The sequence below is a fragment of the Dipodomys merriami genome, unplaced genomic scaffold, assembly GCF_024711535.1.
Source record: "Dipodomys merriami isolate MVZ:Mamm:240054 unplaced genomic scaffold, mDipMer1.0.p SCAF_3, whole genome shotgun sequence".
Taxonomy (NCBI): domain Eukaryota; kingdom Metazoa; phylum Chordata; class Mammalia; order Rodentia; family Heteromyidae; genus Dipodomys; species Dipodomys merriami.
This window is the reverse complement of record NW_027204492.1, coordinates 86,748,373-86,775,790: the sequence shown is the minus strand read 5'-3', so window position 1 is coordinate 86,775,790 and position 27,418 is coordinate 86,748,373. Positions and strand designations below refer to the sequence as shown.

Here is a 27,418-nt window from a genome sequence, read left to right as displayed (position 1 = left end):
TTGTCTTGAAAGTGACCTTTAGTCTGGTCTTTGCCTATGTGTTACATTCCATCTTTGAGGACTGGAGGACAAGACAACTGTACAAATTTTGGCCCAGAGACTGCAGGCAGCCCTGTTTGACCTCCTGATTGCTGTGTATTAACATAATACATGATGCCTAATGTATTAATAAAATCCAAAGTTCATCTTTCAGTGGAAATGTACACATTGGTATAAACCCAATTGGGTTTGTTGGCTAGTTATGGCTAACAAACTGTAGTTTCAGTTCTTTAGAATGAAGTACAAAAACCAAGTATTATTCACCTGTAGGGAAGACAAGAAAAAGGGGAGAACGCTTTCATCACTATTGATTTACCCAATGACCTTTCACAGTTCACTTTGCTAACATAATGAAAATATTTATGATAGCTTCTGAGTACCTCCCAGGATATCACATAATTCCTATATTATTATATGTAGAGGACTCCAAATGGAACAAACACTGTAAAGAATACTTACTTATATGATCCTCAATTTACTGAATTTTTCTGAACCTTGTCACTTTAGATAGGACCCATCTCTCTGGTGATTCCTATTGATGACTCTAAGGTCTTTGTCTTCCCAGCCTGATGAAATCATAGTTTTTGGGTAAAGCCCAAATAAGTACCTAGAATTTTCCTTGGCCCCCTGTATTGATATGAATCATGAATCTGTCTTTTTTTGCTTGTTTGAGATAGGGCCTAGGTATGTAGCTCAGCTAGCCTTTAACTAACAGTCCTCCTTAGTCAGCCGTCTGGGTGTTGGGACTACAGATATGTGCCACTATAATCAATTTGGGCTTCTCAACATTCAATTCCTCTGTTTCTAAAAACTCAATTCCTCCTCTTCATTTATCTCCCCATCATTAATTTTTCTTAGTGAATATAATTTTAAGTATAAAAGGAACACAGTAAGATTTTCTTAAAACAAGTATGCTAAAATAAAAAATGACAGTAATTATTTTCATAATTTAATGAAAAAGTATTGGTAAAAAAAGTAACTCTGAAAACAGATTGTAGTTATATCTCAAAAAACCAGACTTTCTAAGATAAAAATTAATAAAGGCAAGAGGTAATACTTCAAACAAAATGCAGCAAATGCAATCTGGGGCAGTTGAAATATATACAATGGAAGACTCCTTCATTTATTTAGAAAAATGCTGCAAAAATATTATTACTGTATTTCCCTGATTGAAATGATGCTTAGTCAACATTCTCCCATAGCATTGCATATGGAAAGTGGGTGAAGCATATTGTTCCCAATTGCTTTCTTTCCCATGCACACAAAATGGAAAGGCATGACAGGATGAATATAAAATCCTATACTGGCCTCTAATACCAAGAGGCCTTTTCAACATAATTTTCTTAAATTTTGTTTACCATCAAAGTGTAAAATTTTTGTCCACTAGTCAGGTATAGGGGCAAGTTCTTGCTACCATTTTTCCATTCAAAAACTCTACATCATGCATGTCATGGCATATTCACACTTGTACATAGGTACAGAAGAAATATCCTGAAGACAGCCAAGCAACAGGTAAAACACAGAAGTTTCCAGAAAGGGATAAAAGCATAAGAACCTTTTTTGACAAAGTCATAACAAAAGTGGGGTGAAGCAAAGTGCACTGAGTTTTCTGTAGCCACCGAACCAGCGTAGGCTTCACTCACTGGCACCTTATCAGAGCCGGGCTATTTCACCAGTACAAAACTTTAGAAATTGAAAATGGCCTCTTCTGTCTGAAAATTGTCACTACATTTTTCCAAGCTAGAAAAAAGAGAATATTGATTTAAGACTAACAACAAGAGAGCTGAACATCCCAGTTTACCTCACATTTTAAAACTTGTATTTTGCCCCCTTTTTAAAATGGAAGCAAACGTGTTTCACCCCTTCCCCTGAAGTGTAATTATTCTCTTCCTCTAGAAAGACGGAACCAAGGCTGAGAGTTTTGGAGCAGGGTATACAAAGAACCTGTGAAAAATGGCTCCAACCTTTTTGTTTGGAAAATTGCCTTGGATTAAAAAAACGAACACAAAGCTAAATTATATCCATGTAATAAACACATGAATTCAAATTGTTTGAAAATAAAAATGTTTCAAAATTAAAACAAATAAGAATAGTTAACCTCTGTGCGCTTCATTATATTTTCCTTATACCTCAATAAAATTTTTGATAAACATTAAAGGAGGAATACAAAAACTGTCAGCCAAACTCATTCGAAAACAACACAAAAACCCTGATCTGGTACAAATATCCCAGAAATTAGCTCACTTCGGGAAAGACTGGGATTCTTCACAAATCCCTAAACAGAGAATCAGAGCATCTTCCTTGGAAGTAGTACATGTGTACTTTGGTAAAGACTATTACAAGTGAGCCTTTTATGCTAGTTAGCTGGGTAAAAGAGTTATGAGTGTGTCCCCAACAAGCAGGTCTAAGAACAGGCACTGGACACTTCAAGCATTAGGAGAACTCCACCTTTCTGAAAGCAAAGGAAGAGAATAGTGAGCTTGACAGTATCTGACAAAGATGATCTCTCCTAGTCTCTCCTTTGAAGAGGGTTTACAGACACCAATACAGTTAGAAACTTTCCAGAGACTGGAGCTCTGGGAATCATATTGTAGTTTCAAATGGTAAGTAGATTTAGTGTCTGATAATCATGGTCTCTTGTAAACCACTGGCAATTTAAGGACCCTTAATACATAAAGAGAGACCACTAGCAATGTAAGGACCCTTAATACATAAACTTAGCAGTACGTTAATGTAATTAGAAAGCTGTCCCTGTGTATTCACTGAGCAAATAACTCTGGACCTAACTGTTTCCAAACCAACTTCTGACAAACCAACCTCCAGACATCATCTGGAATTCTTACTATGTGCTTGTAAAAATTAAAAGAGTTGAAACCTTTTCAAATACTGCAATTCAATTTACTGTGGAAAAAATTCCCCTTTCCTGTATGTCCTCCTAATATATGCCAGAATCCTTTGGTGTTTGGATTTGTCCCAGTAACTGGGGCAAATATTGGACTACTGGCAGTTTCTAATCATCTCTGCATTGAACCATGGGGAAAAGGATGTACCTCACTTTCCCTATGGCAATCCTGTTCAGAATCCTAAGGAGGGCTTTCCTTGTCTGAGTTATCTTTGTTTACAAGGGCTTTTTCCTTACTTCCAACACTTTCGCTCTCGGAATCACTCAGTTCCAAATCTGGGCAATAACCATCGGTCTCTGGATATGCAGCTTTCTCAGAGGATGGCCTAAGAAGCTTCCTACCCTGGAACTGATCATTAGGATTTATATTCTTAGTTGGTTTCACATAGCATTGGGGGCCCTCAGTGCTCCTTCTGCATTTTTTGGTGGTTTCTTTAAAGGATGTGAATTTTTCCACAGTTGATTTTCTAAAGCTACTCTGACCAGCTAAGTGGGAGCCTACCATGGGCTCCTGGTTATCAAGCATCTCACTAGCACTAGCTTCCTGGATGACATTCATAGGCAGATTGTCCTTAAGGCCATCTGACTTGGCAGACTTGGGGCTAGGCTCACTATTTCCATTGTTGGTACGAGACTGTCCATAGAGGACAGCCTCAAAGACTGGAGACTTCTCCACCTCCACTGACGGCCCATGAGAAAGCTCAGAAGATGGAGATTTCTGAGGACTGGGACTGTTGGCTTCATTCTGAGAATGGTTGTGGCTGTCCAGCAAGCACTTATTCTTGCTTTCTAGCAGAGGCCTTGTAGACGATTTCACTTGCAGGTCCAGTGGCTCTTCAGGCACCTGTAGGCTTCTTTTACTGAGAGTAAGCAAGCCACTGTCAGGGGAGCAGGGTCGATGATCAGTCTCTATGGTGCCATTTCTGCAATCTTCTGGTATTGGTCTGGCCCCCGAACTTAAGGCAACTTTTGATGGTGAGGAAAATAGTGCGTTCTCCAGTGCATCTGTCAAAGGAGATCCTGAGATGGAAAAGAATGATTTGTTTTAACAACTGATTTAAGTAATAGTTTATGTGCTTGTGGCAGAGGGAGTTGATGTACCCACTCTTCCTAGTGTTTATCAAAGACCTAACACGGTGTAATGGTGTAAGTGGTGAAAGTGGTACTGGAGGATGGGGTGAAGGGTAGTAGTCTCAGTAGTGCAACTCTGTTCCATGGCTCCCAACTTCCTTACCTCTCTTTTCCCTATCTGTAAAAGGATTACAAAGACTAGTATGCTGCTCCTTGTACCCCTAGTCTGCCTCTTTCCCCTCCAAATACAAGGTCACTAGCAGGGGTTTGCAATTGACACTGTCTACTTGTGTGTCCCGGTTCATGCAAGCATAGGCAATGCATGGCACTGCTACAGACATGTCTTGAACATGGACATCTCAGATCCTATCCCTCCCTTCTCTCCTGGCCTTCCTCATACATGCAGCACAGGTTTTGGTCAGGAAGAGTACATGTATGTTGTAACCTGTCATTAGACGTGGGTGGTTCCCATGAAGTTTAAGCTCTTAGCCTATAATAATATCCTGAGTACAAGTTACCATGGTAGAGATTACAGGGAGGTTCTAATGTAAGAATCAGGCAAGAATCACAACATTCCCACCTTTGGCCAGTTCCCTGGCTATGTCATCATATGATCATAGGTCTTCATTATGTGAACACTTCCAAATTAAAAAAAATATATACTACCAAAAATTAATCCATGCATATGGACTTAATCCTTGCCACTATCATCTTATTGAAGCTTTGCCAAAGATGTCTCCCATGGGCAGTGTGTGAGACCCACAGCCCCCATTTCTGCCACCTGTTGATGTTGCCAGCCACTTGGAGGCTATGACTTCTACAATAAGAAGCCAAATGTCTAAAGTCAATCTCTTCAGCACACAGGGGCTTTTCCTTGCTGTTCTTTGGTTCTTCTTGCTTTGCAAGCCAGTCGCATTGTCCTGTAATACTATCACTGTCTCCTGCTACACCACTGTGCTTCTTCCTGTTATCACTCACAAATACCCCAAAGCCTCATTTGGCTGAGCCCTAGCAGGAGCTGATTCTGCATACATATCTCAGTGACCCCTAGTGGCCTAGGCTGTTACTTATCTGTGTTAAATGAGAAGCAGAGAGGCTACAGGTATTACTGAATATGACCGTCATTACTTCAGCTAGGCTTCCATACAAGAAAGGATCCTGTCTAGCTTAGATCTTAGTCCCTAGTAGGTACTCAACAAATGTTAATGAGTAAACGAAAAGATAATATATATTTCTCTTAACTTCTGGCTAAGATTTTATAAACTATTGGTGAATAACCCTGGAATTAAATCCTGTCTAGGAACTGATATTCAATCTTATCATCATCATCATCATCATCATCATCATCATCATCATCATCATCATCATCATCATCATCATCACCACCACCATCATATTATTATTATTATAACCATACCCCCATTTCCAGCTTTTTTACGGTTAACTGGAGATAAGAGTCAGACTTTCCTGCCTGGGCTGGCTTTGAACCACTATCCTCAGACCTCAGCCATCTGAGAAGTTAGTATTATAGGTGGAATCTCAACTATTGAGATATTTTTTTTTTTGCCAGACTTGCGGCTTGAACTCAGGGACTGGACACTGTCCCTGAGCTTCTTGTGCTCAAGGCTAACACTTTAACACTGGAGCCACAGTGACACTTCTGCCCTTTTCTGCTTATGTGGTGTTGGGGAATTGAAACCAAGGCTTCATGTACACTAGGCAAGCACTTTACCACTAAGCAACATTCCCAGCCCATATTGAGATACCTTAATGAATTAGATCATTACAGAATAATTTCATGGCTACAACTAAAGGCTTCAAACATCTGTTTGGGGTTTAGAGACTTGCAGTTTCCAATCCTATCCTGAGATTTCTGGCCTCATGAGATAACATGAGCTATGTTCACATCAGGACTGGACAGAAGCAAATGAAATATCTGACAAGAACTTTAAAATATTTTAAGTGGAACATTTGACAAAATTAAATTATTAAAAAGGACATAACCAGAGTCTATATATTTGCTAGGACATTTTTTTTTTGTCGGTCATGAGGGCTGAATTCTGGGCCTGGGCAGTGTCCCTCAGCTCTTCAGCTCAAGCTAGCACCCTACCACTTGAGCCACAGCACCACTTCTGGCTTTTTTCTGCTTATGTGGTACTGAGGAATCAAACCCAGGGCCTTGTGTATGTAAGCCAAGCACTCTACCACTGAGCCAACTTCCCAGCCCCCTGCCAGGACAATTTTAACAAACAGCTTACCTGTAGCAATTTCATCGTGAATTATCTGGGCCTGCAAGTTGAAGATCTGCTCCTGTAACTTATTCTGTGTGAGTTTCAGCTTCTCTCTTCGGCTTATCATGTAGCACAGATTTTGAACCTAAAAGACCAATCCCCAGAAAATAGATGTTTGTCACAGTAACAAAATTTGACAGTTAAAATTGTTTAAAATGAAGATGACTAAGATTGAAGAAGGGGATAGGTAAGAATGATGACTAGATTCAAGAGCCACACAGTGAGAGAATTCCACAGGAATTTCTGTAGCATTTCATGGGGCATTAATTCCATATTAATCAGTGGCAAAAGCAAAATGCTCCAACGCTACCTTCTGAAATCTGTTTTCTTTTGCAACAACTTTGAGGTTTGAACTCAGGGCCTTGTACTTACTAGACAAGCATTCTACTACTTGAGCCACACCCTTTGGTCATTTTTTTCTAAGCTATTTTCTCATAGGGTCTTCATGCTTTTGCCTGGGCTAGATTTGGATCATAATCCTACTATCTATGCCTCCTGTGTAGCTGGAATTTCAGACATGTACCATCATGCCTGGTGTGGTGAAAGGGGGTCTCACCAGCTTTTTCCTCCCAGACTGGCATCAAGACAGCCTCCTCTCAGTCTTTGGGGCCTCCTGAGTATCTGGTAGTATAGGTGTAAGCCACTGTGCCCAACTTTAAAAGTCTATTCTTTTTGTGGTGTTACATGCACAATCAGAATGGGAAGAATGTCTACTGATTTAGCCGCCTTCCCTTTCAGTCCCCAAATACAAATGATGGGAGAGGAGGAGAATGGTCTGCTTCCAAGATTCAAAGTAGCTTCTTATTTTTGTGCTGGTCCTGGGGATGGTCCTTTAGGATTTTGCTCAAGACTAGTGCTCTCCCACTTGAGTCACAGCTCCACTTTGTTTTTCTTAGTGGTTAATCGGAGGTTAGAGTCTCATGGACTTTTCCTGCTAATGCTGGCTCTGAACTGCGATTCTCAGATCTCAGCGTCCTGAGTAGAAAGTGGCTTTTTCGCTCATACCTTCAGTTTAGTCAAGTTTCCACAGTCACCAGTGGGTGACCCCTCACCTGTTCTATGATCTAGTTTATACGTTTATAAATGGAGGTGGTTAAGTGTTTTCTTCCATAAGCAGGTTAGGATTAACATTTATAAAATGTTTAGAAGAGTGTTTGTAACAATAGTAATACCAAAGGGACTCTATGTATATCTTAAAATTTTTCATATTTCACTGAGATAAAATGAGGGAGAGGGTGAAACTGTTCAAATAGAAATGTACTCAGGTTAGGAATGTGGCTTAGTGGTAGAGTGCTTGCCTAGCATGCATGAAGCCTTGGGATTGATTCCTCAGTACCATATAAACACAAAAGGCCAGCAGTGGTGCTGGCTCAAGTGGTAGAGTGCTAGCCTTGAGAAAAAAAAAAGAAGCTCAGGGTCAGTGTACTAGCCCTGAGTTCAAGACCCAGGACTGGCAAAAAACAAAAATCATATTTTTTAAGGTCTCATAGTTTTTGGAGTTTTGGTAGCAGAAGGGACCCCCCCCCCTGCACCTAGCCATTTCTATAACTGCACAATAAATGTAAAGATTCTTCAGGGTAAACATAGCACCTAGTTTACCTTTGAACTCCAATAGCACCTAACTTAGTGGATACTTGGAGAATATATCCTGAGTTAAATTATCTGGTGGTGTGGCTGTCAACCTGAGGTGCTTCTGACTGCCACAGGCTTGCAGGACTCTGGAGCTGTCCTTAGCTACGGGCCACACAACTATGTGTGGGGAGTAGTAGAGGCCAGCAATGCTGCCAAGTATCTTATATTACCTCCTATAATTGAAAGCAGTGCCCCACAACATACAATCCATACTATTCAGTCTAAAATACCCAGAGTGCAGCTAGCACTTTCCTGCACCTAAAGTACACTCTTTCCTCAACCTGCAGTCTCTAAATTGTGTAAGTAAATACAGTCAAGCCGATTTAGGCTCAAAATGAACAAAAAAGTAAACTAAAGCTGGGTGTGGGTGGCTCATGTCTGTAATCCTAGCTACTCAGGAGTCTGAAATATGAGGATCATGGTTCAAAGCCATGCTGGGCAGGAAAGTCGGTGACACTCTTATCTCCAATTAGTCACAGGAAAAGGTGGAAGTGGCACTGTGCCCCAAGTGGTAGAGCAATAGATGAGCATAAAAAGCTTAAGGACAGTGCCCAGGCCAAATTCAAGCCAGGACCAACAAAAAACAAAAATATATAATTTAAAAAAACAACAAAAATCATATACATGAGGCCTTGCCAATCCCTTGAATGTGCTAATCAAAATTTCAAAGGCGCCCCAATATCTCCAGACCATAATAAAATCAGAAGACAGGCAAAGACCCAGGAGTGCAGACTTTTGAGGTGCTTCTTTTTGTTGTTGTTGTTGTTGGTGGTGGTGGTGGTGGTGGGGCCTGAACTCTGGGCTTGGGCGCTGTCCCTCAGCTCTTCAGCTCAAGGTGAGCACTCTACCACTTGAGCCACAGTGCCACTTCCAGTTTTCTAATGGTTTACTGGAGATAATAGTCTCACGGACTTTTCTGCCAGGGCTGGCTTTGAACCGTGATTCTCAGATCTCAGCCTCCTGAGTAGCTAGGATTAGAAGTGTGAGCCACCAGCACCCAGTGAGGTGGTCCTTTTTAAACTGGAAGTAGGACCTTCTATTTTTATGCAGACTGTGATCTATGCACTAGTCAGAGCCAGTCTCCTTACCTTCTCCAAGTCCTGCCGAAGATGCATAAACATTCTCATGCGAGTGTGAATATTTTCTTCTTTTGGCTGTAGCAGGGTGTTTTCTTCTTCCAACTTTGGAGGAAATAATGGTTTGTTGAAGTTGCTTTTGCGCTTGAGTTTCCAGTAGTTATAGATAAAGTCCACAGTTTCCACGGATAGCGCTAGTTCTGCAGCCACATCTTCTGCTTTCACAAAGGAATAGAACTCTTCTTCTAGCTCACGAAGCTTCTGTGCCCTCACGTTATTTTTCTCACTCTTGGTCTGGCTCTGTTTGGCAGCTCTGTGGTTGTAGGGCTCAACCTCCCCAAGTGACTTCCTGTTTTGGCCGTGCTTGAGACAGAATGACTTGAATTTTTCTTTGTTGCTATCATCTTGGATCCTCTTCATCTCTAAGTTGTGCTCAAAGGCACAGGTGACATGAAAAGCTATGGTGCAGCTTTTTACAGAGCACTGTGGAAGAAAGGATGGTTAACGGCAACAGATTTGGGGGGGGGCCGGGAAAGCCCTATGTCAAGCATATACTGAACTTGTAGGAAGCCAAGGAAAGACAAAGAAAAGGTATGACCATGAAAATTATTTACCAGTTACCTGTAAAAAATGTGTCCAATTCCCATTTTAAGGTTTCAGCTCAAGCATTTAAACCTTGAATTTTGAGTTTTGCTGAGCCACCTTCCTTAACTCCTAATCAAGTTATGTGATTTCTTTTCTGGACCTTTCACATTACTTTGTATGTGATCTTATACTGCTACTTTTTGCATCATACCTATAATGTAACTGTCAAATCCTTGGCCATAGGTCTTAAAGACTGAAGTTGTGCCATTCATTTTGGCATTGTTATCAACTATGGAATGAACAGTAGCTAGTAAAATGCTTCTAAAAATGAAAAATAAAGTCAGTATTATTGCCAGGGCAACCATGGTTCTACAATGGTTGCATGGGCTGAAAAAACTAAGTAACCTAACTTTTGTTCTTGTACTTATTGCCTTGTTAGCCTGGGACTGTGATCTATGCCCACATGCATCTGAAATTATAGGAATGTTGAGACAGGGTCTTGCTAACTTTTTTTGCCCAGACCAACTTTGAACTGGCATCCTCCTAATCTCTGCCTCCTGAGTAGCTAGATTACAGGTGTAAACCACTGTGCCTGGCTTGAAATTGCTCATGTAGGGCTGGAGACATGGCTTAGCAATAGAGTACCTTGCAAGAACAAAGACTGGATTTCAAATTCTAGTAGTAGCATTTCAACCATTTTGAACAGCACAGATATAAAACACTTCCATCTGAAAGTATGGTGATATATTCCCATGTTTCCCTGGAGGTGTGAGGAAAGCAGGGAGACCAAGAGAGGAGTGGCTGCAAGGGGTCCTGTAGGCTGGGTGTGGGCGATGGTTTGCCTGCCTGTCTCTCTATGTGAGTTCCAAAGACAAGTGTGGTATTTGTTCCTCCTCATCCTCCTCTGAAAGTGTTTTTAAGCACTTGACTGTGGGAGAAAACCTTGTATTGAATTCCCCCCTCACCTCTCCTTTTCTCCCAAGCACAAAGCTTTGTGTTCACAGGAGACACTGCCTGTTTAGAAGATCTGTGCAGCTGGGTTAGCCTGGGGCTTCTCTGGAGCACATACTTCCGATGCACATGTGGGTTCCCATTCCCTAGCAGAGCTGAGGGAAGTCCGTGCTGGGGGTCCATCATACAGGGCATAGGACAGCTTTTGTCTAAGGGCCCTTATGAACCCAGATTGCTGCTTTAGGTGTCAGTCTCCACGCTGGAGTGCACATGTACCCAGTTGTTCTTCCTGTTCGTGGCCCCAAAGCAGCTCATCTTCAGCTGCCCTGGCATCCCCAACTGCTGCCCATACATCCCAGGTGCCTTTCCTGTTTCCCAACACAGGTTTTCTGCCTTGATTTAGCAGAGCCTTCATCAGCCACTATCAGTCTCAGTCCTGTCAGTCATCCTGTTTGTGGGCTAAAAGTATCAGGCACTTTGGTTGCCTTTCCTTTCTGTGTATATCCTTAAGGAGAGGTAAGCTTCTTGCAGAAGGCCAAAGCAAGTACAAGTCTGGTCCACGGCTTCACCAGGGCCCCAGGAGTCTATCATTGCCACTCATTCTCTCTCCTTGAACTGGTGTGGCTTCTTAGAACTGCCTAGAGTTCCTCTCTACTCTCTGCCTAGTGGGGTGGCAGGCAGTTGTTCTGCCCTTCTTAGAATCTTCACACATGGCAAGCCCCCTCTGAGTAGGACCACCAGTGTCTAACACCCTAGAGGTAAGGCCAGCATCAGCCCTAGGTGATCAAAATGATTTTTGGCTTCAGCCCAGTTGAGAAGGACCATTAGTTTGAGAAGAACTTGTCTGTGCATAAAGTGAGGTGTGTGTGTGTGTGTGTGTGTGTGTGTGTGTGTGTGTGTGTGTGTGTGTGTGTGTGTGTGTGTGTGTGTGTGTGTGTGTGTGTGTGTGTGCATGTGCATTTATTTGGTTGTGTACGCATGTGTACATTCCTTTTTCTTTTGCCATGGGAATGAGTTTGGGACATTTTTCCAGAATAGCCTTCTCTCCCTGTAGTAAGGACTGGCTGTAAGTCCATTATAGCACATGTAGCCTAGAGAGAACCTCAAGCTGGTAGCCCAAGGGTGACCAGAGTGGGCAGTGGACATGAGGGTAAAAACCTCCAAGAGCCCTGAGAAGAGAGGCTAGTAATGTTTCTAGGGTTCTAGTCCTCCCCGTAGCCTTGCTGGATCCTGGTGGCCTCAGTGAATGAATATAGGAGCAACTCTGGCTTCCCTTGTGTGTGTAGCCATCATTACTACCTAACTCCAGAACATTTTTCTCATCCCACAAACAAATTTGATGCTCATTTGCAGTTTTTCCAGCTTCAAGAAGCTGCTAATCAACTTTCTATCTCTACATAGTTGCTTATTGAACGTTTCATCTATGTAAAGTCATATAAAATATGACAGTGTCTGACCTTTTCCATGTAACACTACTTTATGGTTCATCCTTGTTGTAGCATGTATTAGAAATTCAATGCTGTTTATGGCCCAAAACACCTATTCCACTGTATTTATCCATTCATTAACTGATGTGTACCAGGGTATTTTTCACTTTGGGAGATTTTATGAAATAATGCTGCTATGAAAACTTGTACAGAAATTTTGTATGGATGTCTTCATTTATCCTGGGAGATACCCTCTCAGCCCAAAGAGTTGTCTTTGTTTACCTAGAGGCCTTGGGCCAAATCCGATGGCCTATGTTACCAATGGAATTTATGCTGCAGCCTTCAGGCTTTGCAGTATAAGCCTGGCCTATGGAGGAACCTGACTAAGGTCAGCCATAATGATAGCTAGCTGTTTCTATGAGGCCAGCCCACAATATCATCTTTGGACACTAAGGCTTAGTGAGTTTTCCTGCTTGCCAATATTCTGCTGTATCCACTGAGTCAAAATCCTGATGTTATCCTAACACCTATTTTCTTTTATACCTCCTCTCTGATCTATAATAGCTCCTGTTCAATCCAACTTTGTCATTCATGCAAATTCCAGCCAATTCTTACCACCTTCAGCCCTACCACTGTGGGATAAGCAACCATTTTCTCATGAATTGCTATAACAGGCTCCTAATTGCTTTTCTGGTTTCTAAACTTCAGTCTTCATAATCTATTTTGAGTAAAACTGTCAAAATAGTTTTCTTTTTCTGTGTGTGTGTGTGTGTGTGTGTGTGTGTGTGTGTGTGTGTGTGAGTGTGTGTGTGTGTGTGTGTGTGTGTAATGGGGCTTGAACTGTACCTGAACTATTTTGCTCAAGGCTAGTACTTTACTGCTTGACCCACAGCTCTACTTCCAGCCTTTTGTGGTTAACGAGATAAAAGCTTCACAGTCTTTCCTATATGGACTAGCTTTGAACTTCAATCCTCAGTAACTAGGATTATAGATGTGAACACTGGTTTTGTATTTAAAATCAATTCTCACTTACCTATACACCAGATTGTCACTCCCTATGTAGTCTAGGCTGAACTCAAAGTTTCTATCCTTCTGATACAGCTTGAGTGCTAGGACTAGAGGTATGCACTACAATACTTGTGTTTGGATTTGTTTTTAAAGTGTTAATAGGCAATTTTTAAAACTTACATAACAGAACACAGTGATAGTCCTATATAACATCATCCAGCTTCAATGATTATTGGTACATGGCTGATCTTATTTTATCTTTATTCCTCATAATTGTTTCCAAAACATATAAATTGTTTCACCCATCTGTACAAAACTTGCCAAGGGCTTCTTAAGCACTTAAAAAACACACCAAAATCTTATAAGGGTACTGAAAAATCTTATCAGGAGACTCAAAAGCCAAATGAAGCTAGTCTCCCATTTTTATGTTGTCTGTGAGCTAAGAAGTTTTTACATTTTTTAATGGTGCTGGGATTGAACCTGGGTCCATGTGCATGCTAGGCAAATTACTAATAAGCTATGTTTACAGTTCAGTTTTTACATTAAAAAATTCCACACAGAAATGGAGGGACAAATGGCAAACAAATCTAACAGTGCTACTCACTAGACACAGTATTGGAACTATATAAATTGTGGGTAGGGATGAAAGGGAAAAACTCAGAGTAAGGGAAGGGGTGACATTGTCCAAAAAGAAATGTACTCATTGCCTTGACTTAAGCAAGTGAAACCCCTCTGTATATCACCTTTATAATAACAACATAAAAATTAAAAATTTTTCCCAAGGTTTGGCGATGTGGCTCAGTTGGTAGAGCACCAGTAAAGCATCAGGTACCGAGTTTGAGTCCTGGTCTCACAACAAAAAAGAAGGAAAAGAAAAAAATTCTAAACATTTTTAAATAGTAAAGAAAAAAGTCAAAAGAATATTTTGTAACATGGGAAATTTAAGTTTTGTTGGAATAGAGCCAGTTATAGTAATGCTCCTTTGTTTAAAGTATCATCTGTGGCTGCCTTTGTACTGAAAATGTAGTGCTGAGTAGCTGTGAAAGAGACTATACAACTCACGAAGCCTAACATATTTGCTATATGGTCACATATAATAAGTCTGCTAGTCCCTTTCCCTAACCAATAAGCCACCCTCCATGTAATCTCTTTGACTCTCTCTTTCCACATATCACATTCTGATCTTGCTGGCACTCATATCTCATAGTCTTTTCAATGACCATTCCTCCCTCTGTCTGGAGCATATCTACTGTCTGGAACATTTGTATTGCTTTTTATTTTGCTTTCCAATCTTTGCTCAAAAGCTACCTAGCTCCAAGATAGACTCTACCCTTACCACCTTGACTTAAACTTATAACCCATGCTCCTTGCCTCACATTTCCTATCTTTCTACTGAGTTCCACATTTTTCTTTTCTATGGCATGTAACCACCTTGTAATATGCTTTTTAATGCCTATTGCTTATAACCTTATTATCTTGAATAAATGAAATTCCATATACTCGGAAGTTTGGACTGGGAAGACAGGTCAGTGGTAAGGTACTTGTCTAGCATGTATGAAGTCCTGGGTTTTACATAATGACATTGTAAAAAAGAAAAAGAAAAAAGGAAAAAGAAAAGCCGGTCATGGTAACTGACTCATACATGTAATCCTAGCTACTCATGAGACAAGAGATCAGGAGGATTGCAGTTCAAGGTTAGTCCTGGGAGGTCAGTGAGACTTCATTTCAATAAACAAGCCAGATATGGTAGTGCAGTCCCAGCTACCAGTGAGACCCTATCTGAAAAATAACCTAAAGCAAAAAGAGCTGGAAGCTTAAGTGGTAGAATTCAACCTTAGAACTGATAAAAATGTTATCTCAAAGGTCTAATATCCATTATATACAGGGAACTCAAGAAACTAATCCCTCCCAAATCTATCAAACCAATCAATAAATGGGCAAGGGGGCTATAGAGAGATAAACATGGCAAAGAAACACACAAGGAAATGTTCATCATCCCTGGACGTAAAGGAAATACAAGTAAAAACAACCCTGAGATACCACCTAGTCAGAATGGCCTACATCTTAAATTCAGCCTCGCTGAGATGTGGAGAAAGAGGAACCCTATTACATTGCTGGTGGGAATGTACATTAATACAACCACTTTGGAAAGCCGTCTGGAGGTACCTCCGAAAGCTAAATATAAACCTCCCCTATGCCATACTACTCTTAGGCATCTACCCTGAGCAACAGGAACCAGGACACAAGGACACATGCACCATCATGTTCATTTCAGCCCTGTTTACAATAGCCAAGACATGGAAACAACCAGATGCCCCACTACAGATGAATGGATCCAAAAATTGTGGTACCTATATATAATGGAATATTATGCAGCCATTAGAAAGGACAAAATAATGGCATTCACAGGGAAATGGATGGAACTAGAACAAATGATATGTGGATGTTAAATCAAAATGTAAGGAGATATAACAAAGTAAACAGGACTCAAGAAACAAAGGACCTCCACTCAATTTGTCATATCATTTCTAAATGACTCCATATGACCACATATATGACCACATATATGGTGTGTGTGTGTGTGTGTGTGTGTGCGCGCGCGTGTATGCACATCTGAGGGAAGCTAGGAGGAGGGCAAAGAATCAGAGGGAAACAGGGGAAAATATTCAACAGAGAGGCCCATTAGCTGCACTGGACATTGATGATGATGAACTAAGCAACTCAAGGGCAGCGATGGGAGGGAGGGAAGGAGAGGGAAGGAGGGAACAGCTAACTCTAAGCAAAAGGAAAGAAATGTACATATCACCTAACACAGAAGAAATAGTTGTATTGTCAAAGCTTATAAAATTCACAAACTTTATAGACCATGATAATGACAATTTGCCTGTGAAGTTTAAAATGTGTTTGTGACATTAACTAAGAATCATTATCCCACAAAACTGTGAAATTTATGTAATCACTTAATCTCAATAAGTTATTTTAAAAATGTGTTGTCTCAATTATGACAGGGACCATGGCTCATACTTGTAATCCTAGCTACTTAGGAAGGTTTAGATTGGGAGTATTGTGGTTTGAGGACATCCCAAATAAAAATTATCGGAGACCCTATCTCAAACAATCAAAAAAGCTGTGTGTAGGCTGGCCACCAGAGGCTGAGATCTGAGATCTCCTGAGACTCTCATCTCTAATTAACCATCAAAAAGCTTAAAGTGGAGCACTAACCTTGAGTGGAAAAGCTCTGGGATAGTGCTTAAGCTTGTGTATAGCACATACACAAAAAGTTGAATACAGTGCTTGTGTCAGTCACACCAGCTATGTGAGAAGCATAAATACAAGGACTATAGTACTGTCTGGGGAAAAAAAATGAAGATTCTATTAAAAATGTAACAAAAGCTTGGTTGTCAGTACCTCATGCCTGTAATGCTGGCTACTTAGGAGGATCTGATGATTGTGGTTCAAAGCCAGTCTAGGCAAGAAAATAGTTGAAGCTCTTATCTCTGATTAGCCACTAGAAAACTGGAAGTAACGCTGTGGCTTGAAGTGGTAGAGTGTGCTAGACCCGAGTACAAAAGCTCAGAGACAGTGCCCAGGTCCTGAGTTCAAGCTCCATGCCTGACAAAAAAAAGTAACAGAAGCAAAGAGTGCTGGAGGTGTGCTCCAGTGGTAGAGTACGTGCCTAATAATCATAGGTACAATCTGAATTCTAAATAATGAAATTAACTATTGCCCTTTACATGAGAAAGTTCCACTTATACATCTGTTCTTCAGTCTACTATTTCTTGTCTGTCTTCCATGTATTAGTGTGTTGGAAATCTAGGGATAAAACAGTCTGAGCTTACAGCCTCTTCGGAAAGATAAAATTCACAGATGAATAACTAATGAAAGGCACATAGAATGTGGTAGGTAAAAGGTGGAGTGCAAACTTAAGACAGCTAGTGCCAAAGCTTATGTTTTCTTACTACAGTCAGTTACTAATTAGTAACGTATAAAAATGTGTGTGTGTGTGTGTGTTCTGGGGCTTGAACTCAGGGCCTGGATGCTGTTCCTGAGCTTTTGTGATCAAGGCTAGCCTTTTACTACTTGATCTACAGCTCCACTTTTGGCTTTTTACTGTGTAATAGGAGATAAGAATCTCATGGATTTTCCTGCCAAGGCTGGCTTTAACCAAAATCCTTAGATTTCAGCCTCCTGAGCAGCTAGGATTACAGCTATGAGCCACTTGCACCAGGCTTAGGTTCTTTTTTTTTTTTTTTGCCGAGTTGGGGGTCGGTTAGCTGTTGGGCTTAAAATCAGGGCCTCAGAGCTGTTTCTGGGCTATTCTTGCTTAAGGCTAGCGCTCTACCACTTTCGTGTTTTTTTTTTTTTTCCTGGTGGATACTTGGAGACAAGAGTCTCACAGACTTTCCCATCTGGGCTGTCTCTGAAGTGTGATATTAAGATCTTAGCCTACTGAATAGATAGGATTACAGGCATGAGCCACCAGTGCCTGGCTAGAACTAATGTTATTGTTGTTGTTTTGTTTTTACTAGGCTTGGAACTTAAACTCAGGGCCTGGGCACTGTCCCTGAGATTTTCTTGCTCAAGGCTATCACTCTATCACTTGAGTCACAGAATCTTGGCTTTCAAGGGGAACGCGTACAAGGTCCAACAAGGAGACAATGTACACAGAAACAGGAAATGTGTCATTGTAGAGTCTAGACAAACAACTTCCTTTATATGTTACAGTGCTGTAATTAAGGTGAACAGTTAGCCAAATAAAAGTTTCTAATTAGCAAAGGAAGCATTCAGTTTTGTCAGATGAGTCTAGAACATGACATGACAGTAAGGAACCTCACAAAAAAACACCTAGAACTACTATCTTAAGCATTGACATTTTATATTCCCTTTTCTACAAAGAAAGTTAGAAGGCATATCCAACTCCAACCACCTGCAGCTCACATGCAGGAGACCTAAGGAGTAGAAGCTCAGTTGTTCTTTCCCTTTTGCCAGCAGAGCCACCAAATTACATTTGGACTAGAAAGTAAAATGACATTATGAAAAACAAAACTACAAAGTCAATTTTTGTGTCTTTTCTGGAGGCAACTGTTCCTTTCCATCTTATTCTTATTTTTGTTGCTGGTGCTAGGGCCTGAACTCTTGGCCTGGGCACTGGCCCTGAGCTTCTTTTTATTTAAGGTTAGTGCTCTACCACTTTGGACGCAGCACTACTTCTGGCTTTTCTTTTTTTTCTTTATTTTGGGGCAAGGGGGTCCGGTCGTGGGGCCTGAACTCTGGACCTGGGCACTGTCCCTCAGCTCTTCAGCTCAAGGCTAGTGCTCTACCACTTGAGCCACAGCACCACTTCTGGCTTTTTTCTTTTTGCTTATGTGGTGCTGAGGAATCAAACCCAGGGCATCATGCATGCAAGGCAAGCACTCTACCACTGAGCCACCTTCCCAGCCCCTACTTCTGGCTTTTCTGGAGTAGTTTATTGGAGATAAGTGTCACGGATTTTCCTGCCTGGGCCTGACTTTCAACTGTGATCCTCAGATCTCAGCCTCCTTAGTAGCTAGGATTATAGGTTTAAGCCATTGTGGCCTGGCTTTCCATCTTATTTATTTATTTATTTATTTATTTGGGTCCAGTCGTGGAGCCTGAACTCTGGGCCTGGGTGCTGTCCCTCAGCTCTTCAGCTCAAGGCTAGTGCTCTACCACTGGAGCCACAGCGCCACTTCCGGCTTTTTTTCTCTTTGCTTATGTGGTGCTGAGGAACTGAACCCAGGGCCTCATGCATGCAAGGCAAGCGCTCTACCACTGAGCCACCTTCCCAGCCCCTCCATCTTATTTATTTTTGTGTTACCTTCCAACTGCTGCTTCTGGGTGCCACCACAGCAACTATTTCTTCATTATTTGAATTCCTGTACCTCAGACGTCCCAGAAAGCTTTACTTATACCACAATATATAACAAATGTGCTTATGAGAGTGACTTGCAAAAGATAACCACCAGATTTTATCCATTCAAGTGCATCCCTACCAAAAATGGTCACTCAGCCCAAAAACAGAATAATCTATCATAAGATCGAAATCATCTTGGATCTCAAGTGCATTTACAGTTAGTAGGTAAATAATACCATATCATAAACTGCATGCTTTACAGTTCTATCTAGCTTATTTCCATCCCAAATAGTATCGTAGCTTGGTGTCAAGAGTTCAGTTAACTCATCAGCTCTGACAGTAAAAAACATAGATTAACTACTACTACAAATACATTTTTTAAGACAGGCTGGCTTCAAATTCCTAGACTAAAGTGATCTTCTCATCTCAACTGCTTGAGTAGCTAGGCCTACAGGTAGTCAGCTATAGGTGTACACTACTGTACTTGGCAAACACTATGAACAGAAAGAATAACCAGAATGGTCTAGAGGCAACACTCAAAAACGTGATTTCCAGAAGTGGTTAGAATAACATTAGCACTCTAGGTGTGAGTGGGAAGCCTCTTGTGTAATTTTTTGGTTAATGAAACACTTGTACTGGGAGGGTAAGTATGGCCAATCTGGTTTTTCATGGAGACTTACCTGAATACAAGCTCCTGTCTTCAACTTGCACAGGGTGCAAACTAAGGCCCATCTGCTGGGTGGTATGTGGGATATCTTTATGATGGGTTCCATCCTTTCAGGACAAGCAAAGCTGACCTATAAATAAAATACCACCATAAGACACAAGAATTAAGCTTGACATCAGTGACTCACTCCTGTAATCCTAACTTCTCAGGAGAATGAGATCTGAGGACTGTGGTTTGAAGCCAGGCTGGGCAGGAAAGTCCATTAGACTCTCACCTCTAAGAAACTAATCAGAAAGGCCCCGAAGTGGTGCTGTGGCTCAAGTGGTAGAGAGCTACCCTTGAGCAGAAGAAGCTCAGGGACAGCACCCAGGACCTGAATTTAAGCCCCAGGACAGCGAAAAACAAACAAAAAACAAAAAGAACTAAGGCATTGCAAAAGTTCCTTTCATAAGCCACAAATTATGTTATAAAGAGGCTCAGAACATCACAACAGTGAGTGAGGTAAGCGCCCATCTTGCAAGGTTAGTATGGAACCAAGAATAAATAAAACATTATCTCTTAACTATTTCTCAAGTCTTCCAATCGTGTCCACAAATGCAAATGATTCACATATGGGATGAAAGGGTAAAAATGTACACTGAGCATGGTTATCAATGAATCAAAGACATTCATGCTTAATTAGGAATCAGAGAAGGCTAAGGAAAAGAATTCAAATTCACAAATCCTATAACATTTATCATATATGTTAGAGATGGAGCCATGTTCCTTGCTGATTCATTTTATCAGCAAAGGAGAAAAACTGTGCAGTGATATTTCTTTACATTTGGTTTATAAAGCCTAAAATTGCTGGAAAACAGCAGAAATTTTATGTAAGGAAGAATTTATAGCATATAAGTTGAAATAAAGATAACATATCAAAGCCAAATCTTTCAAACCACTAATTACTATTGGCTGACTCTACATCCTCAGCTAAAGTAGCTCCAAAGTGAAATTGGTTTTTAGGATAGTGATAAAAAGCAAAGGATACTTTAAAAAAAAGAGATGGACAAACTCTTTTCTGTATGAAAAATAGAGTTCACATAATTTTACAAATATAGGCAAGACTACGAGAAACAAGTTAAAAAGTGAATAACCATCAAAGATGGCCAAACTAGCACAGGTTCTACCTAGAATAGTTCAAAAGGTACTGGAAAGTGGGAACTAGGAGCCATAAGAAAATGCTTCTCTTTGAGAAAGTTTGCTGAATTTAATGTTTTTTGTAGGTCATAGGGCTTGAATTTAGGGCCTGGGCACTGTCTCTGAACTTTCTTGCTCAAGGTTTCCAGTTTTCTGGTGTTTATAATTGAAGATAAAAGAGTCTCAGACAGAACTAGAGGGAATCAGGGAAAAACATACAACAGCGGGACCCATCACCTGCACTGAACACTGACCAAAATGAACTAAGCAACTCAATGACAGCGATGGGAGGGAGGGAACAAGTGGGAAAGAGGGAACAGATGACACTATGCAAAACAAAAGAAATGTACATATCACCCAATGTGGAAGAAATAACTGTAATGCAAACTGTATTGCAAAGCTCATAGAACTCATAAATGTTATACACTATGATAGGCAATTTGCTCCATGAAAGTTAGAATGTGTTTGTGACTTTAACTAAGCATCACTATCCCACAATACTGTGAAATTTGGGAAATTATGTAACCACTTAATCACAATAAAAATTTGGGAAAAAAAAGAGTCTCATGGACTTTCCTCCCTGGGCTAGCCTTGAACTGCTATCCTCAGATCTCAGCCTCCTAAGTAGCTAGGATTATAGACATGAGCCCCTGGTGCCCGGTTTGTATTTCACTTTTTTAAAATAATGAATTTGTTTTATTATTATTATAAAGGTGATGTAAAGAGGGATTACATGAGTCAGGTAATGAGTACATTTCCTTTCATACAGTGTCTTCTGTTCCCTCATTATCTCCCAATCTCTCCCTCCTATCTCTACCCACCAGTTGTGTAATTCACTTTCTTCCTTGTCCAGTGAGCTCAACTGATGCATTTTTTTCACCCTTTTCTCCTTGAGTTCTCCCTCCCAGCCCCCTGAAGATAAACTCTTGATTATACCATACATAAAGAAGACGGAACCATCAAAAAATAAAATTAAAAAAGAGAGATTTCTTATTTCTGTAACTTGGAGTTTTTTTCTCTCTCTCTCTAATTTTATAAATATGAAGAGGCATGCAGACATTTTGCCTTTTTATCTCCTAAGAATATTCTCTTTTAATTAGTTTGGAAGTATCTACAATCCTGTATAACAGCATATCCCAGTGTCTCCTGCATTTAATTTCTACATATCGGAAAGAACGTGCATGGTTTTTCTCTCTGAGCTAGGCTTACCTAACAACATTATTTGATCTAGTTTCAGCCATTTCCCTGTAGATGACATTATTTTATTCTTTCAGATGACTGAGTAAATTTCCATTGTATATAGATAGGTACCACATTTTTTTGATAAACATGTCTATTGTGAGGCATATGGGTTGTTTGCATATCTTGGCTATTGTTAATAGTGTGGCAATGAACATGGATGTTCAGTTGTCCTTAGCATATGCTGGCTCATGATGTTCAGGGTAGATATCTAATAGTGGTTATGGCTGGGCCACAAGGTAAGTCTATGTTTATAAACAGACTTTTGGGGGGACTTCCAGACTGCTGTCCAGAGTGAGTGTACTAGTTTATGTTCCTACCTACAGTGCTATAAGGTTCCTTTGTCCCCACATCCCTGCCAGCATTTGTCATTCAAACTCACAATGTTGGCTAATCTAACTGGGGTGAGATAGAATCTCAGAGTAGTTTTGATTTGCATTTCCTTTATGACTAGAGATGTTGAGCATTTCCTCATGTTTCTTTGCCATTCTTTTTTTTTTTTTTTTTTTTTTTTTGTCGGTCGTGGGCTTGAACTCTGGGCCTGGGCGCTGTCCCTCAGCTCTTCAGCTCAAAGCGAGCGCTCTACTTCTTTGCCATTCTTACCTCTTCTTCTGAGAAGTCTCTCCTTAGCTCCCTTGCCCATTTAAGTGTTTAGTTTATTAGGTTTGAGAGGGGTTAGTTTCTTGAATTCTTGATGTATATTGGATATAAGACCTTTGACTGATGTATTGCTGGTAAATGTATTTTCCCAGTCTGTTGGCTTTGTTTATAGTTTACTAACTATGTCCTTGGCTGTGCAGAAACTTATTTTGATGGAGTACCCCTTGTCAAGTCTCTTTCCTATCTGTTGTGCTCCTAGTACTCTTTCCAAGAAGTTTCTACCTATACTTGTAAGTTCTAATGTTTGTCCCACTCTCTCTTGTAGCAGTTAAAAAACTTTTCAGGTCTGATGTTGAGGTCTTTGATCCACTCTAATTGATATCTTTGCATGGTGATAAAAGGGATGGACTTTTTATTTCTCTGCATATGCATGCCCAGTTTTCCCAACACCAACTATTAAAGAGCATTTTTTTCACTGCATGTTTTTGGTTCTCTTATCAAATATCAGATAACTGTAAGGGTATGGCCTTATTTCTGGGCCTTTTAATCTATTCCATTGATCTTTGGGTCTATTTTACTTTTGTTGCCAGTCCTGAGGCTTGAATTCAGGGCCTGGGAAATGTCCCTGAGCTTCTTTTTGCTCAAGGATAGAACTCTACCACATGAGCTAAGCACCACTTCTGGCTTGTTCTGTTTAAGTGGAACTGAGGTTTCGAACCCAGGGCTTCATCAAAGGTAGGCAAGTACTCTACCAGTAAGCCACATTCCCAGCCCATCACAATGGAACTTCTGGGATACAGCAAAAGCATTGCTGAGAGTTCATAGCTGTAAGCCCACACATAAAGAAAACAGAAACAGCTCAAGTAAATAACCTCATGAGGCAACAAAAAGTGCTAGAGAAAGAACACACCAAGTCCAAAACTACTAGATGGAGAAAAGACAGCAAAGATTGGGGCAGAAATCAATGACATAGAGACTAAAAAAACTACACATAAAATCAATGAAACAGGGGCTGGGAAGGTGGCTCAGTGGTAGAGCACTTGCCTTGCATGCCAGAGGCCCTGGGTTCGATTCCTCAGCACCACATAAGCAAAAAGAAAAAAGCCGGAAGTGGTGCTGTGGCTCAAGTGGTAGAGCGCTAGCCTTGAGCTGAAGAGATGAGGGAAAGCGCCCAGGCCCAGAGTTCAGGCCACACGACTGGACCAAAAAAAAAAAAATCAATGAAACAAAAAGCTGGTTTTTTGAAAAAAAAATTGAAGGAGCACTAGCAAGACTGATGAAAAAAAAGAGATTCAAATCAATAAAACCAGAGATGCCACAGGAAACAAACATCCAAGAAATCCAAATGATTATGAAGGACTACTTTCAGAACCTATACTCAAAGAAGGAAAACCTGGCAGAAATGGACAAATTTCTAGAGACATACAAACAGCCTAAGCTGAACCAAGAAGATACAAACCAGTTAAACAAGCCCATAACACATGATATTTAAGACGTAATCAGAAGTCTTCTAACAAGGAAAAGCCCAGGCCCAGATGGATTCACTGGTGAATTCTAATAAGACTTTTAAAGGTGAACGAATAACAGTATTCCTCAAACTTTTCCATGAAGAAAACAGAGGAAGCAATTTCAGAGTCAAAACCATATAAGAATCCAACAAAAAAGAGAACTATAGACCAATTTCTTTGACGAACACAAATGTAAAACACTTCAATAAATACTAGCCAACAGAATCCAGAAACAAGTAAAAAGAAAATCATACATTATGAGCAAGTAATCTTCATCCCACAGATGCAAGGCTGGTTATACATACTCATATCAATATGTAATTGGCCATATCAACAGAGACAGAGACAAGAATCACATGATCATCTACCTCAATAGATATAGCAAAAGTCTTCGACAGAATGCAACATTCATTCATGTTAAAAAAAACTCTGGAGAAGGTACAAATAGAAGGAACATTCCTTAAAACAACAAAGGCTATTTATGACAGACCAACATCCAACACCACATAGAAAGGTGAAAAACTAAAACCATTTCCTTAAAATCAGGAACAAAGTAAGGATGTCCATTCTCTACACTCAAGATAAAAGAGATTCACAGAGAAAAAGAAAAAAAATTAAACTATTCCTATTTGCAGATGACATATCTTAAACCTAAAGAACTCAAAGACTTCATTCCCAAGCTCCTAAAACTAGCCAACAACTTTGGCAAAGTAGTAGTGTACCAAATTAACCTACAAAAATCAGGAGCATTTCTGTATGCCAACAATGTACAAGCAGAAAGAGAAATCCTGAAAACAAGTCCATTTGCAATAGCCTCAAATACATAAATAAAATACTTAGGAACAAACCTAACTAAAGTTGTAAAAGATCTTTATAGTGAAAACTATAAAAATCTGAACCAATCAGAAGATACTAGGGAATGGAAAGACATTTCATGTTCATTTTTTTTGTATTGCAAGCAAAGGTCCAAAAAGTTTATTTTAATGCACATTTTCACTATCACTTATTGCTTTCTAATAAAACATGGCAGAGATTCCATTTTAATTAAAATAAAGAAAAACTCCATCAAGAAATCACATTCTATGAAACCATCATATTAATAAAATGGTTACCAAGTATTACACTCAACCTGTAAAAATACTATAAAGAGAAATATGCTATATAAGAGCTTTTATTTTTTTTTACATTATCACACCCCTAGGTCTATTCCTTCAAAACTGCAGTTGATACTATTATAAGCAATCATGGGGATGGATAACAAAGTAGACACTTACACCCTCCTAGAATTAGAATTAATAATTCATAGTGCTTGCATTTTCAGCTAGAGACTTTATGAAAATATATTCTTTGCCACTATACCTCTTAACCTAACACTTGACCAAAGTCTTTGCTTATTAAATGAATCCTGATCATGACTTATGGGATGTTTCTAGTGTATTTATTTCTGTGGCCTCTATGTGCTGCATAACTTGATTATATTCCAATTAAAGTACAAAGCAATAAAAGGAACACTGTTCCTTATGTTCATGAAACTTGAGCTTGTTGACATAAGGTTTATAGGACAGTGTGCTACCTGATATGACTTTCTCAATAATCTTTCTTTTTTTTTTTTGTCAGTCATGGGGGCTTAACTCTGGACCTGGGCGCCGTCCCTCAGCTCTTCAGCTCAAGGCTAGAGCCCTACCACTTGAGCCACAGCACCACTTCTGGCTTTTTTCTGCTTACGTGGTGCTGAGGAATCGAACCCAGGGCCTCATGCATGTGAAGAAAGCACTCTATAACTGAGCCAACTTCTCAGCCCCTTTCTCAATAATCTTAACACCATATAAACACATGTATAATACCACTTGGATTACCTAAAAGGGTTAGCTTAATTTGGAAAGATTTACATACATAGACAATTCCTGAATTAATACTACCTGGCAATCTACTTGAATTGTTATACTGACCATTTGTTGATGAATATTTAGATTAATTTGAAAGCTTCTAAGAAAGACAGTTACCTTGTAATTCTATTTGATCTACTATGGGGACAATGATACACACATTATTTTACTTGCCTATGGCAGTCACTGCTACTGCTTCCACAAATTGCTGTTTTGCTCCACATCAAGATGTGGCCATGTACTCTTGGCACAGTACTCCAGTTACAAATTTTAAGGAATGAAGTATTTCACCAACTTATGCTGAGTATAGGCAATTCTGGGAAAGTTTGCATCTTAGACTAATCTAATTTAGATAAGCGAATATAAAACACTCCCCTGGACTACTTGCTAGTAAAGACTTGCAGTAAAGGATATTGATTTGAGAGTGTGTAGAACAGACACTGAAGTGGGAATTTACCAGCAATCTACTTTAATGATTATTTTTGAGAACTTCCGAAATATTCTCAATATTTACAGAATTGATTTAGCAAGTAAGAGGAAACTTTCTTTTCTTTTCTTTTTTTTTTTTTTTTTTTTTTGTCGGTCGTGGGGCTTGAAATCTGGGCCTGGGCGCTGTCCCTCAGCTCTTCAGCTCAAGGCGAGCGCTCTACCACTTGAGCTACAGCGCCACTTCCGGTTTTCTGGTGGTTTATTGGAGATAGGAGTCTCACGGTCTTTCCTGCCCAGGCTGTCTTTGAACCGCAATCCTCAGATCTCAGCCTCCTGAGTAGCTAGGATTACAGGCGTTAGCCACCAGCGCCCGGCTAGGAGGAAACTTTCTATGAAGAGAAAATTCCATTAAGAACATTTGAGTACCCTATTTTTTCATGGATCTCTCTACCAGTATCTATATTGAAAACCTCAGAAAACTACTCTTGCCTCATGAATTTATGAATGATGCTACTCTTATTACATTAACAGTGCAACTTTCTTTTGCTTCTAGGTTTGTTTTTCTCTTGAAAGAAAGTAGATACAACTTATACATCATGTTTCATGATGTCTGTGCCAAACTCTCTCTCTCTCTCTCTCCACATACACACACACACACACACACACACACATATGTATATATATAGCAAAATATTGTACATAGGGGTTACAGTTACATGAGTAGGGTAATGAGTATATTTCATAGTGAGCATTGTTACCTCCTCCTTTGTTTCCCCCCTACCATCACTTCCCTCCCCACCTCCCCAACACCTCCTGCCCCCCCCCAACATTTTGAAGTTTGTTTTCAACATAGTGTCCTGTACATCTCATCGTCACAATGGGTCAGCCTACACCCCCATTTAAGCATTCTGCAATATCCTTGTCCTCCTCAAATTACAAAAAATATATATACAAGATGCAGAACACCAGCATCAAATCCAGTGAAAACAGGACTTTTACTGTGGGGTGAGAACATACAAAAGAAACAAAAGAATCACATAGTACATTGTAAGTACA

At 40.1% G+C, this 27,418-nt stretch overlaps 1 protein-coding gene across 2 annotated transcripts in view; it reads right to left on the bottom strand.

The window, feature by feature from the left end:
* Positions 1–1,032: 1,032 nt before the first annotated feature.
* LOC138840388 (protein Jade-3-like) overlaps positions 1,033–27,418 on the bottom strand; it is a 121,339-nt gene continuing 94,953 nt past the window's right edge. Inside the window, exons 10-14 of one of the 2 annotated variants that reach the window (XM_070040572.1) lie at positions 19,538–19,654; positions 9,024–9,494; positions 6,271–6,388; positions 3,179–3,961; positions 1,033–1,779 (exon numbers count right to left, since the gene is read on the bottom strand). In XM_070040572.1, the coding sequence (XP_069896673.1) occupies positions 1,709–1,779; positions 3,179–3,961; positions 6,271–6,388; positions 9,024–9,494; positions 19,538–19,654 (1,560 nt within the window). In that variant the 3' untranslated portion in view covers positions 1,033–1,708. Of the gene's footprint in view, positions 3,962–6,270; positions 6,389–9,023; positions 9,495–19,537; positions 19,655–27,418 lie in introns of both variants that reach the window. The other variant, XM_070040573.1, reaches the window with a different exon arrangement.